This window comes from Perca fluviatilis, chromosome 22 (assembly GCF_010015445.1).
Source record: "Perca fluviatilis chromosome 22, GENO_Pfluv_1.0, whole genome shotgun sequence".
Classification (NCBI taxonomy): Eukaryota; Metazoa; Chordata; class Actinopteri; order Perciformes; family Percidae; genus Perca; species Perca fluviatilis.
In genome coordinates this window covers 26080063-26095709 of record NC_053133.1, presented here as the reverse complement: position 1 = coordinate 26095709, position 15647 = coordinate 26080063, and the positions used below count along the sequence as shown (strand labels likewise).

Sequence of the window (15647 nt, the reverse complement as noted above, 5' to 3'; positions counted from 1 at the left end):
TGGTTGCTGCCTTGATCTGTTACCCCCCACACTGTTCGGGCTGAGGAGAGGGAGCTAGGGTCTTACGTTTCTTCATTCGGATCCATTTGCCATCCATTCCATTCTTAATAACCAAACAGAGCAGTTTACATGCTTCGTCCTTATTGCATTACTGGTAATGGTTATTGAGATAATTCTAAACAGATTTCTGCAGTTCAAACAACTCTGAATTGTAGTTGAGAACGACAGTTATAACGTTAATGTGTCGGGCCGGGCCGGGCTCGGACACAACGTGCACGGGCTCGGGTAGGGTCGGGCTTGAATTTTTGGGCCCGATCTAAGCTCTACTTTACGTGTCTTAGGGCAGTGTTTCTCAAATGGGGGTACGTGTACCCCTAGGGGTACTTTGGGGGACTGCGGGGGGGGGGGGTACGTGAGATATTTAACTAAATGTTTAATAGTTACGAGGCTGTTGTCCAGAACTTTGTTCCTCTTTATGTAGACTTTTTTTTTTTGTCCTACCAAAAATGTGACATTTGTGTCTCCTTCTTTGGACCTAATCTTGCCTTCCTTCCTTCTACTTTTTATAAGTTTCTCAGTTTTTAATTCTTATGTCACTGCTTTTGAAGTTTTTGATACTATATTGACCTATTCTTGCCTTACTTCCTCCTTCTACCATCTTTTTTTACAGTTTTTGTCTCTTTTTCTCATCAGCATTTAAATGTTTTTTTCCAGTTCCAAGGCTGTTGTTCTAAAGTAAATCTATCGCTGACAGCGCTGTACTCTTCCTGTTTATATACACTTTATTTTCTACCGAAAATGCTTAGCGCTGGTCAGGGGAGTACTTTGCTTCAAGAAACAACTCAAAAGGGGTACATTACTGAAAAAAGTTTGAGAACCACTGTCTTAGGGAATATTTGGTTCAGTGTCTCATATAAGCAGCATTTCAGTCTTAAAGTTCCAGATGGTTTCAGTCCTCCTCTTCATCAAAACCTTGATTGGTCCATCCTCTGCCTCGGCCTCGGCTCGCAGACGGGGCTCCTGGTCCGGACTGGTATCCAGACGGCTCCCTGTTATCCTCACACTGGCCCGGACGCTGCTCTCCATCTGGGCCGTCGTCCTGGTGCTCGTGGTAGTTGTATCCCCTCTCCTCCGGGGCAGACCAGCCCTGGTAGGGTTTCTCCTCCCGGTCCTCTGGGCGGCCGCTGTCGTCGGGGGAGAAGGTGTCGTCGTCCAGGTGGTCGTCGTAGCGCTGGTAGGAGCTGGCGTGCGCCTGCTGCTCCCGGGCGTTCAGCTCCAGCGTGCTGTGCCACACGCCGTAGCAACCGTAGATCAACAGACCTGGGGACGCACGGACACACGGCGGCGGTTAAACACAAAGACAGCAGAAAGAGAAACTGTCCAGCTGTTCATCACTTCCCTTGACTTCGTCATCGGTCAACTAACTGCCCATCCAACAAAGTCTGGATTAGAGCCCCACCGATATATCAGCAGGCCGATATTAGGCATTTTCCAAACTATCGGTATCGGCATTTATAATGGTCGATAAACGAATATTTAAAAAATGTAAGGTCCCATGACATGGTGCTCTTTGGATGCTTTTATATAGACCTTAGTGGTCCCCTAATACTGTATCTGAAGTCTCTTTTATATAGACCTTAGTGGTCCCCTAATACTGTATCTGAAGTCTCTTTTATATAGACCTTAGTGGTCCCCTAATACTGTATCTGAAGTCTCTTTTATATAGACCTTAGTGGTCCCCTAATACTATATCTGAAGTCTCTTTTATATAGACCTTAGTGGTCCCCTAATACTGTATCTGAAGTCTCTTTCCCGAAATTCAGCCTTGGTGCAGAATTACAGCCACTAGAGCCAGTCCCACAATGAGCTTTCCTTAGGATGTGCCATTTCTGTGTCTGTAGCTATTGAGGAGGAGAGAGGGGGGGCAAGGTGGAGGGTGGGGGTGTGGCCTTGACCAACTGCCACTTTGCTCGTTTGAAAGCCATGATGTCTCTCTCTCTCTCTCTCATGGGGGGGCCAAATTCTCTGGACGGGCAAAGCAGAGAAAGGGGAGGTAACCTTGCTCCTTATGACCTCATAAGGAGAAGATTCCTGATTGGTCCATCTGAGCTTTTATTTTCTCAAAGGCAGAGCAGGATACCCAGGGCTCGGTTTACACCTATCACCATTTCTAGCCACTGGGGGACCATAGGCAGGCTGGGGGAACTCATATTAATGTTAAAAAACCTCATAAAGTGAAATTTTCATGCCATGGGACCTTTAAATAAAAACGGACAAGAAAAGTGTTGGCGTTGCATAGTTTGTCCACCAGGGAGCGCTCTACAACGTCCCTGTTGGCAACACTCTTTTATAACCCTTTAAGTTTTCATATCTTAAGTTTGTATTTTTATACATTTTATTTAGCAACATTTAAACGATTCATCAAATTATTTCGATGGAGTTATTGTTGCAGCTCTAACAGAATGTTCTTCTCTCTGCTGTACCTCGACAAAAAGGAAAGAGGACGAGCCAGAGCTACATACAATTTTACACTTTCTATGTCCTGTTTGCATTTTCCTCGACACAAAGCTGGCTTCAGTTTGGAGTCTCGAACTGTGCTGAATGTGCAAAAACCAGCAGGAAGGAGAACTAAAAGCACAGAGGAGCCTGTAGGATAAACAGTAACAAAAAAAAACAGCAGTAACACTCTTGAAATGAAACCAAAGGCCACTTGTAAGTGGATTTGTCCTTTAAGGGCAGACACGACAGGTGAATAGGATTAAACATTTAACTAACAGATATCACTATGAAACCTCCCCAGTTCATTACTTACATTGAGACCATTATTTTTTGTATTACAAGTTTTCTTAAAATCTGGTCATTTCTAAAGTAACTAAATTTGCATGAGTGAATTAAATTCAGCTGGAAACAATAATAAAGGGACAAATGAATGTATTTATACAAAAGCAACAGGAAATACTTGGAAATGGAAATAACAGGAAATGGCTAGATGTCTGTTAAAGAAGGTACTGGTCCAAAGTTGAACTGCAATTTTAGTCTGGCTAGTCCACCCAGTGTTCCTGGATGGGAGAAAAACGTGATCTGGTTTATTGGCATTTCTTTAAAAGCGCGTTGTGGATTAGCTAGACAGGTGGGCTAGTGCTCTATGTCCCTCTCAGCCATTAGAGTTTTTCAAAATGGCAGAACGACATGGAAGCCTCCTTGGACTTGCCCGTCCAACGTAAATACAGAGAAGAAATTCTTCGCTTACGAGGATAAGTCAGATCGTTGGCAGAGGTCATTTTTACACCAATGAGGACATATTTATGAATGAAGACATTGATTTGAGCTACTAAAATACTTAAAACACTACACAGTGGACCTTTAAAATGCACTCTGAGGTTCCAATATAGAAAATGAATGTTCCATCTCACCCACGAAGCACCAGATGGTGAACCGGGCCCAGGTGAGTGACGACAGCTTAAGCATGAGATAGCTGTTGACCAATATGGCGGCCGCGGGTACAAAGGGCACACAGGGCGCCATGTAGGGCAGCTTCCTCGCACTCTGTGGCTGCTGAAGAATCGTGATCAAAAGCTTCGCCAAGGACCCGGCCATCAGCGCGGCCGTGAGGCCCGAGAACACCGCGCGGGCGCCTTCTCCCTGCTCAACGCCAAATATAATGGTGGACCAGAGGAAGAAGGACGTGAGGAAGAAGAGGAGGGTGCAACGGGTCACTACGCGGCCGGTGGCGGGGGTGGGCCGGGCCGACGCGTCGGGCAATCCCAGCCGCAGCCGCAGGGTGTAGAAGTGACCTCCCAGAAGCCTTTTCAGCAGCGAGGGGTGGCCCGTGTGGAAATCAGAGTCATCCCCTTCTCCTTCCGTCCCGCCGGCGTGGTAGGACGCCGATCCGTCGGCGTCTGAGCCTCCGATCAGGATGTGGTCGTCTTTGGTGGGCGCCGCGCCGTCGTCGTGGTGGTGCTTCAGGCCGTCCTCGTCCTCCCCGGAGATGAACTGGTGCGTGTCGGTCTGCTCGTCCGGCTGGTAGCGCAGCAGCAGCACGCACACGCTGACCAGAGTGTAGGCCAGCAGGGTGCCGATGGACATCATCTCAATCAGGTCCCGCAGGCTCACCAGCAGAGCCAGGAGGGCAGCGAAGCAGCCCGACACCACGCACGCCACCGTGGGAGTGTGTGTGAATGCAGACACGTGAGACAGGAACCTGCAGACGCATTAATCACAGAGTTAGCCCGGAACTAGTCTCGCATAGCCAGAGCACCTTCCTCCACAGCGCTGCGTAGGAGTCCACACAGCATTCCTGGATGGGAGAAACACGTGCTCTGGTTTATTGGCATTTCTTTAAACCAATCAAAATCGTCGGAGCCACGGCGCCTCTGCAAAATAGCCTCGGGAAGGAACTTGTTTTGGTGGAACGTGTGTACGTTCAAAGGTTGTTTTAGTCGTGCGAGAGAAAACTCTGATTGGACGGATAGTCTAGCTAGCTGTCTGGATTTACCCTGCAGAGATCTGAGGAGCAGTTAACCACAGTCCTCACAAATCCACCGGAGGTTAGAACGCCAACACAGAGACAGAGGAAGGTGACGGACATCCGGCCGAAAAATGACAGACATCCGGCAGAATTTCCAGCCGCAACAGAGCAATCCCGGATATGAAACGTCGTGGATATAGACTAAACCAATCACAATCGTCTTGGGCGTCGTTAAGCGCCGGATGGAGCCACAGTGCCGCTGCAAAATAGCCTCGGAATAGGGCTGGGCAATATATATAGATATTATATCGATATATGAAGCTAGATATCTTCCTAAATTTTGGATATCGTAAAATCGTGATATGACATAAGTATCTTTTCCTGGTTTTAAAGGCTACATGACAGTAAAGTGATGTCATTTTCTTAACCTACCAGACTGTTGTAACTGTTCTATTATTTGCCTTTACCCATTTAGTCATTATATCCACATTACTGATGATTATTTATCTAAAATGTCATTGTGTAAATATTTTGTGAAAGCACCAATAGTCAACACTACAATATCTTCGCAATATCGACATCAATGTATTTGGTCAAAAATATCGTGATATTTGATTTTCTCCATATCGCCCAGCTCTACTCGGGAAGGAACTTGTTTTGGTGTACACATAGGGAGGCGAGCCTTGGAATTAACATGGCTGTCGAGTGTGTGATAAGAATAAAAAAAATAAATAAATAAAAGATAAATATAATTTGATTGTCGGTTCTAGCTCGGAGGATGTTTCCCCGAATCGACCGGAGTTCAGAATGCCAACACAAAGAAAGCCGAAGGTGAGGGACATCCGGCAGCACCGGAACTATCCCGTATATAAATTAAACGTCGTCGATATAGACTAAGCCCGGAACCGGAGCCCTCATCTTAGCGGTGTTTGGCGCCTCCTCACCTGAACAGCAGGCCGTCCCGGGACATGGCGTAGATGACTCTAGGCATGGGGAATAAAGAGCCCAGCAGAGAGACGGTGAGTCCGGCTATGGAGCCCACGGCCACGGTGTATTTCCCCCACAGGAAGCCGTGGACGGCAAACATCTCCATGAGAGGAGCCGAGCCGTCGATGAGGTCGTAGGGAACCATGAGAGTCAGAATCACGCTCACCTGTACACAGGTAAAGGTTCAACAACATCAGGGCTCCTGGATTAAAGGGAAAGGACACCCAAATGTTGCAATTCTTTTTCTTTTCTTTTTCATTATGTTTTTTTTTTTATTGCATTTCACTAGAAATCCCTGATGAAAGTTCATTCTCCTTAATCCACAGCCCTACTTTCTATTTTTTATTAAAGGTCCCATGACATGGTGCTCTTTGGATGCTTTTATATAGGCCTTAGTGGTCCCCTAATACTGTATCTGAAGTCTCTTTTATATAGACCTTAGTGGTCCCCTAATACTGTATCTGAAGTCTCTTTTATATAGGCCTTAGTGGTCCCCTAATACTGTATCTGAAGTCTCTTTTATATAGACCTTAGTGGTCCCCTAATACTGTATCTGAAGTCTCTTTTATATAGACCTTAGTGGTCCCCTAATACTGTATCTGAAGTCTCTTTATATAGACCTTAGTGGTCCCCTAATACTGTATCTGAAGTCTCTTTATATAGACCTTAGTGGTCCCCTAATACTGTATCTGAAGTCTCTTTCCTGAAATTCAGCCTTTGTGGAGGGTGGGGGGTGTTGCCTTGACCAACTGCCACTTTGCTCATTTGAAAGCCATGATGTCTCTCTCTCTCTCTCATGGGTGGGCCAAATTCTCTGGGCGGTCAAAGCAGAGAAAGGGGAGGTAACCTTGCTCCTTATGACCTCATAAGGAGAAGATTCCAGATCGGCCCATGTGAGCTTTCATTTTCTCAAATGCAGAGCAGGATACCCAGGGCTCGGTTTACACCTATCACCATTTCTAGCCACTGGGGGACCAGAGGCAGGCTGGGGGGGGAACTCATATTAATGTTAAAAAAACTCATAAAGTGACATTTCCATGCCATGGGACCTTTAATGCTGGTCTCTAGACTTTATCCTTGCACTATTGGACTTAATTGCACTACCACCATGATGACACCCCCTCTCACAGAGCACCTTCCCATGCAGACTGAATCACAGGGTCAGTCCCTGCCCTGTCCCTGCAAGCCTCTCATGCTTATACATCCCTTATAGTACATTCATGTGGATTTTTTTATTTAGTATCTTTACTTATATTGTCCATATTATTCATGTGGATTTGTTATTTTATCATCCTGTTTGTGATGTATGTGTATGTTGTGTGTGATGTCTTTAAGCTACTGGGACCTTGAATTTCCCCTTGGGGATCAATAAAGTAAGTATGTAAGTATGTAAGTATGTAAGTATGTATGTATGTATGTATGTATGTATGTATCTATCTATCTATCTACGAGCATGCCGACACTGACCGACACGTATGCAGTGAGGCAGGTGACCAGCGAGGCAGTGATGGCGTAGGGGATGGAGGTGTTTGGGTTCTTCGCCTCCTCTCCTGTCGTCGCGATGATGTCGAAGCCGATGAAGGCGTAGAAGCACGTCGCTGCACCTTGCATAACCTGATGCAAGCGACAAGAGATGACTTATATTTTTTTTTGGGGGGGTGGATTTGAACAAGTAACTAAAACACCAACGTGGTGGATGATCTCACCCCTGACCATCCGTAGGGCAGGAAGTTTCCGCCCTCCCAGTTGCTGGCGGAGAGGAAGAAGAGTCCGGCGATGATCATGAAGACCCACACCACCAGGTTGACCGCGTTGAGGACGTTGTTGAAGACCACGGAGTTCCGCACGCCGAGAGCAACGATCACTGTGACCAGCAGGGCGATGAACAGGGCCAGCAGGTCAGGGTACGTGTCCTCACCTTTACCTGAGACAAACAGACACACAGCAGCGTCTGTTATAGAAATATTTCATCCACATGAAAGATCAATAACGTTCAGACTGCAGGGCAAAAGTGGCCCAAATCAGATTTTTTTGGGGTCAAGTGACCAGGTCAGACTTCTTCAGAAGTAGTGTGAACACTCAAATCTTGCCCGGATCAGATTTTTTCAAATCAGATGTCCGAATTAAGCATTAAAGCGCCCATATTATGCTCATTTTCAGGTTCATAACTGTATTTTAAGGTTGTACCAGAATAGGTTTACATGGTTTAATTTTCAAAAAACACCATATTGTTGTTGTACTGCACAGCTCTCTCTCACTGCTGCAGATCCTCTTTTCACCTGGTTTCTGTTTTAGCTACAGAGTGAGACCTCTTTTCTTCTTCTTCTTCTATACTATCTTTGATTGCACTCGCACATGCGCAGTAGCACAGATGTAGAGCATGTCAGCTAGCTAACTCTAGAGACAGTAAAAGAAAGCCTGTTTCTCCAACTTTGGTCAGTTACAAGGCAGGATTAGCTGGGAGACTTCTAAATGAGGGCCCACATGTAAGTAGTTCTTTTGTAGATTATGGTGAACTTGTGTGTGTTGTAGCAGTGCTTTGCTATTGAGAACGACGTAGCATGCTAGCATTAGCGTTAGCGTTAGCCGGCTAACGCTACGAGCTAACGTTTGTGGTTAGCCAGCTCATTTCGGACTGTGACGTCACAGTCCGAGGACAATTTTGAACAGCTCACTAGGAGACTGAAGGCAGGACACATTCAGAAACCGTATCTCACTCAGAACAGCATGGATGGATTTTTTTCAAAGTTTGTATGTGTGTGGAAGCACCAGAGACACAAAAGAACACCCCAAATCACCAGAAAAAGTGTTTTTTTCATAATATGGGCACTTTAAGACTTGCAGTGTGAACGTAACCTATGACAGGAAGGGCTTTCCTAGAGCTGGGGTATATGGAAAAAATAAATTTTTTACCAAATACCTCAATATCAATATTGTGGCGATATTGTAGGGTTGACAATTGGTTCCTTTTAATTTGCTCTTAATGTGCTGAGAAATGACACACGTACGGATGGTACTGACCGAGTCCTCTGAGCGTGCCCAGGTGCGTTATCATGTAGTTACTGATGCTGTGATTGGCCAGAGAGTCGAACATGCTGCTGAGAGCCGAGGCCCCCGCCGCTGTGCCGATCAGATACTCCAGGATCAGATTCCAGCCGATGAAAAACGCCACAAACTCCCCGACTGTCACGTAGCTGTAGGTGTAGGCCGAGCCGGTCGTCTTCGGGACGCGGACGCCAAACTCTGCGTAGCACACACCTGCCGACAGAAATACAATGAGACAGTAAACGTCTTTAAGATCAGAGTAGACTGCCCAAAAAACTATAAAAACATGTGAGTGAGCCAAACTGTTGCACTGGCTGACATGTTCCTTCATCACCATGAACACACACACTATTTTGACTCAATTCCACACGCACACTGTCCTGCAGCCACAAATACTAGCTAGCAGGGATGCACCAAATCCAGGATTCTGCCGAATATTGGGCAGAATATAGAATTTTTTTCCACCGAACCCTACGCTTGCACTACGCACGCTACGCTGGTCGCCGTAACGACGGCGCCGTTGATAACGGGAAGGTGTTTACGTAGGTGGAGCGTTCAATGCAGTAGGCTGTGAGAAAGTGGAAATGGAACTGGTGAGCAGAAAAAGTTGTTGTTTGACAGTACTTTCAGTCAAAAGAAGGCCATTCAAGTCCAGCTACATGTTCAATTTGCAATGCCGATTTGTCTGGTGGTGGCGAGGACCCTAAACTATACACAACATGGCCGCTGTTACAACATCTGGTACGAAACATCCGAAAGAATACGAGTTGTGCACGAAGGAATCTCCAGACAGCAGCCAGAATGCAGCAACTTCAGGTAAATAAAATGAAAAATACACTGCTGTGGACGTTGTTTACTTCATTAATGTGTTTACTGTGTTAATGGACTAAGGATGGGAGGTGGATTTGGTATTCGGTTTTAGATTCGGCAGAATCTTCACCAGTGGATTTGGTATTCGGCCAAACCCCAAAAATCTGGATTCGGTGCATCCCTACTTGCTAGAGTACCAAATGCTAAAAATAGTCCCCAACAAATGCACCATTTCCTCCTGTTTGTTTGATAAAAACTACAGTGAGCAGCTGTTTCAGGAAATTCACCTGTTCACCTGGGTTTTTTGGGCTTTGACAGAGAGGGGGTGAGACTTTCTGTCGACCGCCGCACTAACGCACTTATTTCGACTCACAAGGTAACTTTACATTTGGTAACTGCGGTGCTAGTTGTAATTTACGTGTTGTGGAATAAATCATTGCAATAAACTCTTGAGCGCGTCACAGTGTGTTTATGCGTCTCTCAGTGGTTAGTCCCTCGCGGCAGCACTTTGTTGGACTGCTTAAGGCCACAACAGCCCTCATGATATGACCACATGCCTTTCTACTCTGAGAGTGGCTGTTTGACTTCCTTGACTTCTCTCCCCCAACATCTGCACAGAATACTGCAGTCCAAACTGAAGTCAATATCTACATGTACGTACATCCGCGTTATATTTAGAGAAAGTCATTATAACTGCTCGGTTATAATAATATAGAAAGTCATTATAAAAGATTGCTTTTATTCAGGGCCTTACAAGCGCCTCTCGCTGATCTCCTTCTCCGTTTTCAGCTGGTTTCAGTCACGTGACGCTGGCTCTGAACAAAAACGCGTTGTGGATTAGCTAGACAGGTCGGCCAGTGCTTCATGTCCCTCTCAGCCATTAGAGTTTTTCAAAATGGCAGAACGACATGGAAGCCTCCTTGGACTTGCCCGTCCAACGTAAATACAGAGAAGAAATTTTTCGCTTACAAGGATAAGTCAGATCATTGGCAGAGGTCATTTTACACCTATGACATTGATTTTTAGCTAATAAAATACTTAAAACACAACACAGTGTACATTTAAAGAAAGTACGGTAACACTTTACAATAAGGTACACAAAAAAATAGGTAGTTAATGATTACTTACTGTTTTTCAGAAGGGTAGTTACTGTTTTTCAGAAGGGTAGTTACTGTTTTTTGAAAGAGTAGAGGGTAGTTACTACCCTTCTGAAAAACTGTAACTAATCATTCGTTACTCTTTCAAAAACAGTAACTAATCATTAACTACCTATTTTTTGTGTACCTTATTGTAAAGTGTTACCAAAAGGTAATTATAACTCCTCGGCGGTTATAATAATATAGAAAGCCATTATAAAAGATTGCTTTTATTCAGGGCCTTGGTGAGTCCTTGTCTTGCTGAATTTAGGCCCTTTAGCATGTTGACTTTTATTAACTTCTTCACAGGATGAACATGTTGCTGGTTTTGGTCTTTCCATGGGATTAGCTGACAATAGGAGAACAACATAGACCACCACCAGACTAATGTTCTGTTGCCTCACCTGACAGTATGGACGCCACCGCTGCGATGATAAAAGACAGGATGACGCCGGGCCCAGCCATCGCCTTGGCCACCAGCCCAGCGACCACATACATCCCCGTGCCAACACAGCTGCCCACGCCGAGCGACACCAGGTCCACGGTGGTCAGGATCTTGGCGAGCCCGGCCGCCGAGCCCTCCCCGAGCTCGGTGAGGTCGTCGGAGCCGGGAGCCATGGAGCCCACGGGTTTGGTCCGCAGCAGGCGCGAGTACATGTTGTACCAGGCGTCGCCCGGAGACAACCGGGCCAGCCATGCCGCCATCACCGCACCTGTTTATCGCCTGTTTATGTTTGGGACTGCTTCTACCTTCGCTCTGTCACTCCCTCTTTCATTCTTTCATTCTCTCAAGAGCCACAGATCCAGACGGAGGACATAGACTCTGTGAAAAGAAGAATTCAGATCATTTTCATTAGTAAAAGTATCAATGACACAATGACATTTTTTATATACAGTCGTGGACTTAAAAGTTACAGAAGTAAGAACAGTAGAACTGTTACTAGCGGTGCAAAGATTAATCGATTAGTTGCCAACTATTAACCCTTAGCGTCTACTGTCCAACTTGTCAAAATAGAAAATGAAATTTTTTTTTGACATTTTTGTTGCCTTTATCCAAGTTTTTGATGCTTTTTTTTAACATTTGTGTCACTTCTTTCAATGTTTTTGGCACTTTTTTCCACCAGTATATATACCACTAACACCAACTTTTGACCACTAGTTTTACACTTATTTTTGAAATTCATGGTCAATAAACCTCATTTATATAATATTATGTCTAAATGTTTTGTTTAAAAAAAGCTGAAATTATGACAACAAATAGTTAAGATCAGAGGATGCCGAGTAGATAATCACTGGTATATGTCAATGTTTAGTCAGAATATACTGTTCTGAAACCATTTCAGTCTTTTTTTTTCAAATGCTATATCAAATTCAATAAAACACCCAAAATGTATTGATTCACAGTTCATTCTACCTGCGAAGAGTATTTTACATGTTATTTTTGGGTAATTTGGTTAAAATAAACCCATATTTCTGATGTAGAAACTTTGGGCTTTTTGGGAAACACTGATCCACATTTTTCACCATTTTCTGACATTATAGAGACCAAACAAGTAATCCATTAATCCAGAAAATTAATCGCCAGATTAATCGACAATGATAATCGTTAGTTGCAGACCTTGTCTCGTTCTCTTTCAGACCTCTTGAGTTACAATATGCTGAAAGGTTATGATGGAATTCTTGCCAAAACGATGCCAAAAATAAACTTGAAAAAGTTTTGAACGTCTGGGCGCCCGGATAGCTCAGTTGGTAGAGCGGGCGCGCATATATAGAGGTTTACTCCTCGACGCAGCGGGCACGGGTTCGACTCCGACCTGCGGCCCTTTGCTGCATGTCGTTCCCCTCTCTCTCTCTCCCCTTTCATTTCTTCAGCTGTCCTGTCAATAAAGGCCTAAAAAGTCCCAAAAAATTATCTTTTTTAAACTGAAGTAATTAAGTTAACCAAAGTACCTTAAAACTGTACCTTAGTAAAGTTCTTGAGCAAGTGCATTTAGTTATTTTCCTACCAGAAAGGACAGTTGACCAGTGCATGTATTAACTGTAGTTTTTCACCTTAAAGTATTCTTTTAGAAAACCAGAGTTTAAATCAACTCTAAAATGAATAAACAATGCAATCATAGAGGCCAAAACGTGGCAGGTACACCTGTCCGACCCTGACGATGTGATCCAGCAGCTGATGATGGGATACCATCAGCTGTTCTCTTCTCTCACTGGAGCGAGACTCCCTCTCTGAAACATTAATGAATCCACCGCGGATCCACTTTCACAACGAAAAGGTACGACTGTGGGAAGCTAAAACTGAACACCATGCACACCTGAACCAGTTTCTAAACATCTGAAATGACTGCTGCACACTTTAATCAACACCTGAATAAAAAATAAAAAAAATCTAAATCAAAAGGTTGGGTTTAGGAGAGTGAGGAGCACACACAGCGGGGTAAAAGAAACGCTGATAAGAGCAGCCAACACACAGGTTAAAGAAGCACACCTGAGCAGACAGGTAACACACTCACTCGCTGGTCGTGTGTTTTCCTGACGAAGCGCCGCTGGGGTCCACGTCCTCTGCAGACCTGCGGGAAATGATGACGAGAGGAGACGGCAGCGTTAATCCTTCAGCACGGACCAGGCGGATACATTATTCAACACCTGAGGCTGGGCAGCTGTGTGTGTGTGTGTGCGTGTGTGTGTTAACTTTGTGCTGCAGCTGCCATAAGTGACATTTCTGTACTCTTTGTATGCAGAGCTGGGAACTGACCAGGTGTGTGTGTGTGTGTGTGTGTGTGTACGTACATCCAGCTTTGTGGGGACCCATTTCAGTTTTAGACCTACAGATTGAGGACATTTTTGAAAAGTGAGGACATTTTGGCCGGTCCTCACTACTATAAAGGCCGGTTTGAGGGTTCAGAATTGGTTTTAAGGTTAGGTTTAGGTTAGGTTTGACCTAAACATAGTGTCGGGGGGCCACTTAAACTCCTTAAAAAACCCGGTTCTGTTATTTAAAAAGCAATTTAAAAGGGAATAGTGGGTTTAAAAAGAGATTCGAGGAACCACAGCTCTAAAAAAAAACAAAAAAAAACACTGGATCCTACATTTCCCAGAATGCAATTCAAGCATCTTTCATTAGATCCTCTCTGCTTTATCTTTCAAACCTCACACCTCCAGTTTGTAACGCAGACTTAGTGTTAGAAGTTTGTGGGCCCGAAAAAAGATTCTGAACTGTTATCAGCTCGTGCAACACCACACCTGTTGTTTCTGCGCATGTGTGTGTTTACCTTTGTTTCTGCGCATGTGTGTGTTTACCATTGTTTCTGCGCATGTGTGTGTTTACCTTTGTTTCTGCGCATGTGTGTGTTTACCATTGTTTCTGCGCATGTGTGTGTTTACCTTTGTTTCTGCGCATGTGTGTGTTTACCTTTGTTTCTGCGCATGTGTGTGTTTACCTTTGTTTCTGCGCATGTGTGTGTTTACCTTCTGAGATCATTTTTGCCTGTCCAACATGCTCCAAACCAAACTCACATTTCAATACTTCTGCTGGTCATCCTCATGTCACTCAAACATTTTAAAGCGAGTGGATGATCCAAATCTTCTGCGCACTGAAACACAAAATAAAAGCCTAAGTGAAACCTCTCCGACGCGTGCACACTGGGAGCTTTGTGTCCGTCTGTTTGTGTTGTATATATCGTGGCTGTTATCTGCAGGTGTAATCCGAAGCACCGAGTCGGATTACACCTGCAGACGTGGTAGCACCATGGTCGAAAACGAGGAGAAACGAGACACTCAGCTGCTGTCTGCACCGAGCTGCTTTACAGGATGCTTTGAGGAGAAACAGGGAATCCCTCTCAGCCTGAGCTAAATGTCGGTTCTTTGCTTCATATGTTAGTTAGTTAGGTAGCATAATTTTATTTCTGCGTCATGCCAAACATTTGGCCCATCCCACATGGGTTAGTATATATAGGCCTATATATATATATATATATATACACACACACACAGTACAGGCCAAAAGTTTGGACACACCTTCTCATTCAATGTGTTCCTTTATTTTCATGACTATTTACATTGTAGATTCTCACTGAAGGCATCAAAACTATGAATGAACACATATGGAATTATGTACTTAACAAAAAAGTGTGAAATAACTGAAAACATGTCTTATATTTTAGATTCTTCAAAGTAGCCACCCTTTGCTTTTTTTTGATAACTGCAAACCCTTGGTGTTCTCTCAATGAGCTTCATGAGGTAGTCACCTGAAATGGTTTTACCTTCACAGGTGTGCTTTGTCAGGGTTAATTAGTGGAATTGTTTCCCTTATTAATAAAAAAAGCAAAGGGTGGCTACTTTGAAGAATCTAAAATATAAGACGTTTTCAGTTATTTCACACTTTTTTGTTAAGTACATAATTCCATATGTGTTCATTCATAGTTTTGATGCCTTCAGTGAGAATCTACAATTTAAATAGTCATGAAAATAAAAAGGAAACACATTGAATGAGAAGGTGTGTCCAAACTTTTGGCCTGTACTGTATATAGGCCTACAGTCATGTGAAAATAGTCATCACATACCCTTCACCATACCTAGAGATTGGCATGGGGTACTTTCCATAAAATCATCTCTCAATGCAAATCAAACCAGCTATTAGGCTAACTGACATAAAACCATGCCAATCTCTAGGTATGGTGAAGGGTATGTGATGATGTGGGGGGGGGACTATTTTAATTCCAAAGGCCAAGAGAACTTCCATATATCCATGAAATAACTGGCCTTTAAAAATAAACATCTGCATGCCTCTATGGGAATTTAACATAGGGGTGTACTGACTTATGCCCCCTGTATTTTAAGGAATAACATTTATTTAGTTTACGATACATTATTCATTCACAAACAAAATTGGTGTCCTTAAAGGTTGGATTTTCCCCTTTTTTTTTAATTAATGATTTTTGTATTCCTCTTTTTAGTCAACTTTAGCATTTGTGTTCTAATTGTTTCACATGACTGTATACATATAGTACATATATACATACACACACACACACACACACACACACACACAACAACACACACACACACACACACACACACACACAAACACACACTATACAAAAAACAAATCCTCATCTACAGATCATCTCGGTAAAGAGCTTTTTTCCTCTTCTCCCAGGCTTTCTCAAGATAACTGGCTCATTTCTATGTTTCACACGTGA

General features: G+C 44.0%; 1 protein-coding gene across 2 annotated transcripts; it reads right to left on the bottom strand.

Annotated features, from left to right (window-relative positions):
- Positions 1–663: 663 nt before the first annotated feature.
- Positions 664–14370, bottom strand: slc7a14b (solute carrier family 7 member 14b). Of its 2 annotated transcripts, XM_039790591.1 has the most exons (9): positions 13963–14370; positions 12960–13016; positions 10851–11269; positions 8477–8713; positions 7162–7379; positions 6923–7069; positions 5413–5621; positions 3414–4201; positions 664–1320 (listed from the first exon to the last, which is right to left on the bottom strand). In XM_039790591.1, the coding sequence occupies exons 3-9, from the start codon at positions 11149–11151 to the stop codon at positions 950–952; spliced, it is 2271 nt and encodes a 756-aa protein (XP_039646525.1). In that variant the 5' UTR covers positions 11152–11269; positions 12960–13016; positions 13963–14370; the 3' UTR covers positions 664–949. The 2 variants fall into 2 exon arrangements, with proteins under 2 accessions (XP_039646525.1, XP_039646526.1); XM_039790592.1 differs by lacking the exons at positions 12960–13016; positions 13963–14370 and having other exon boundaries at positions 10851–11466.
- Between the last annotated feature and the right edge of the window lie 1277 nt (positions 14371–15647).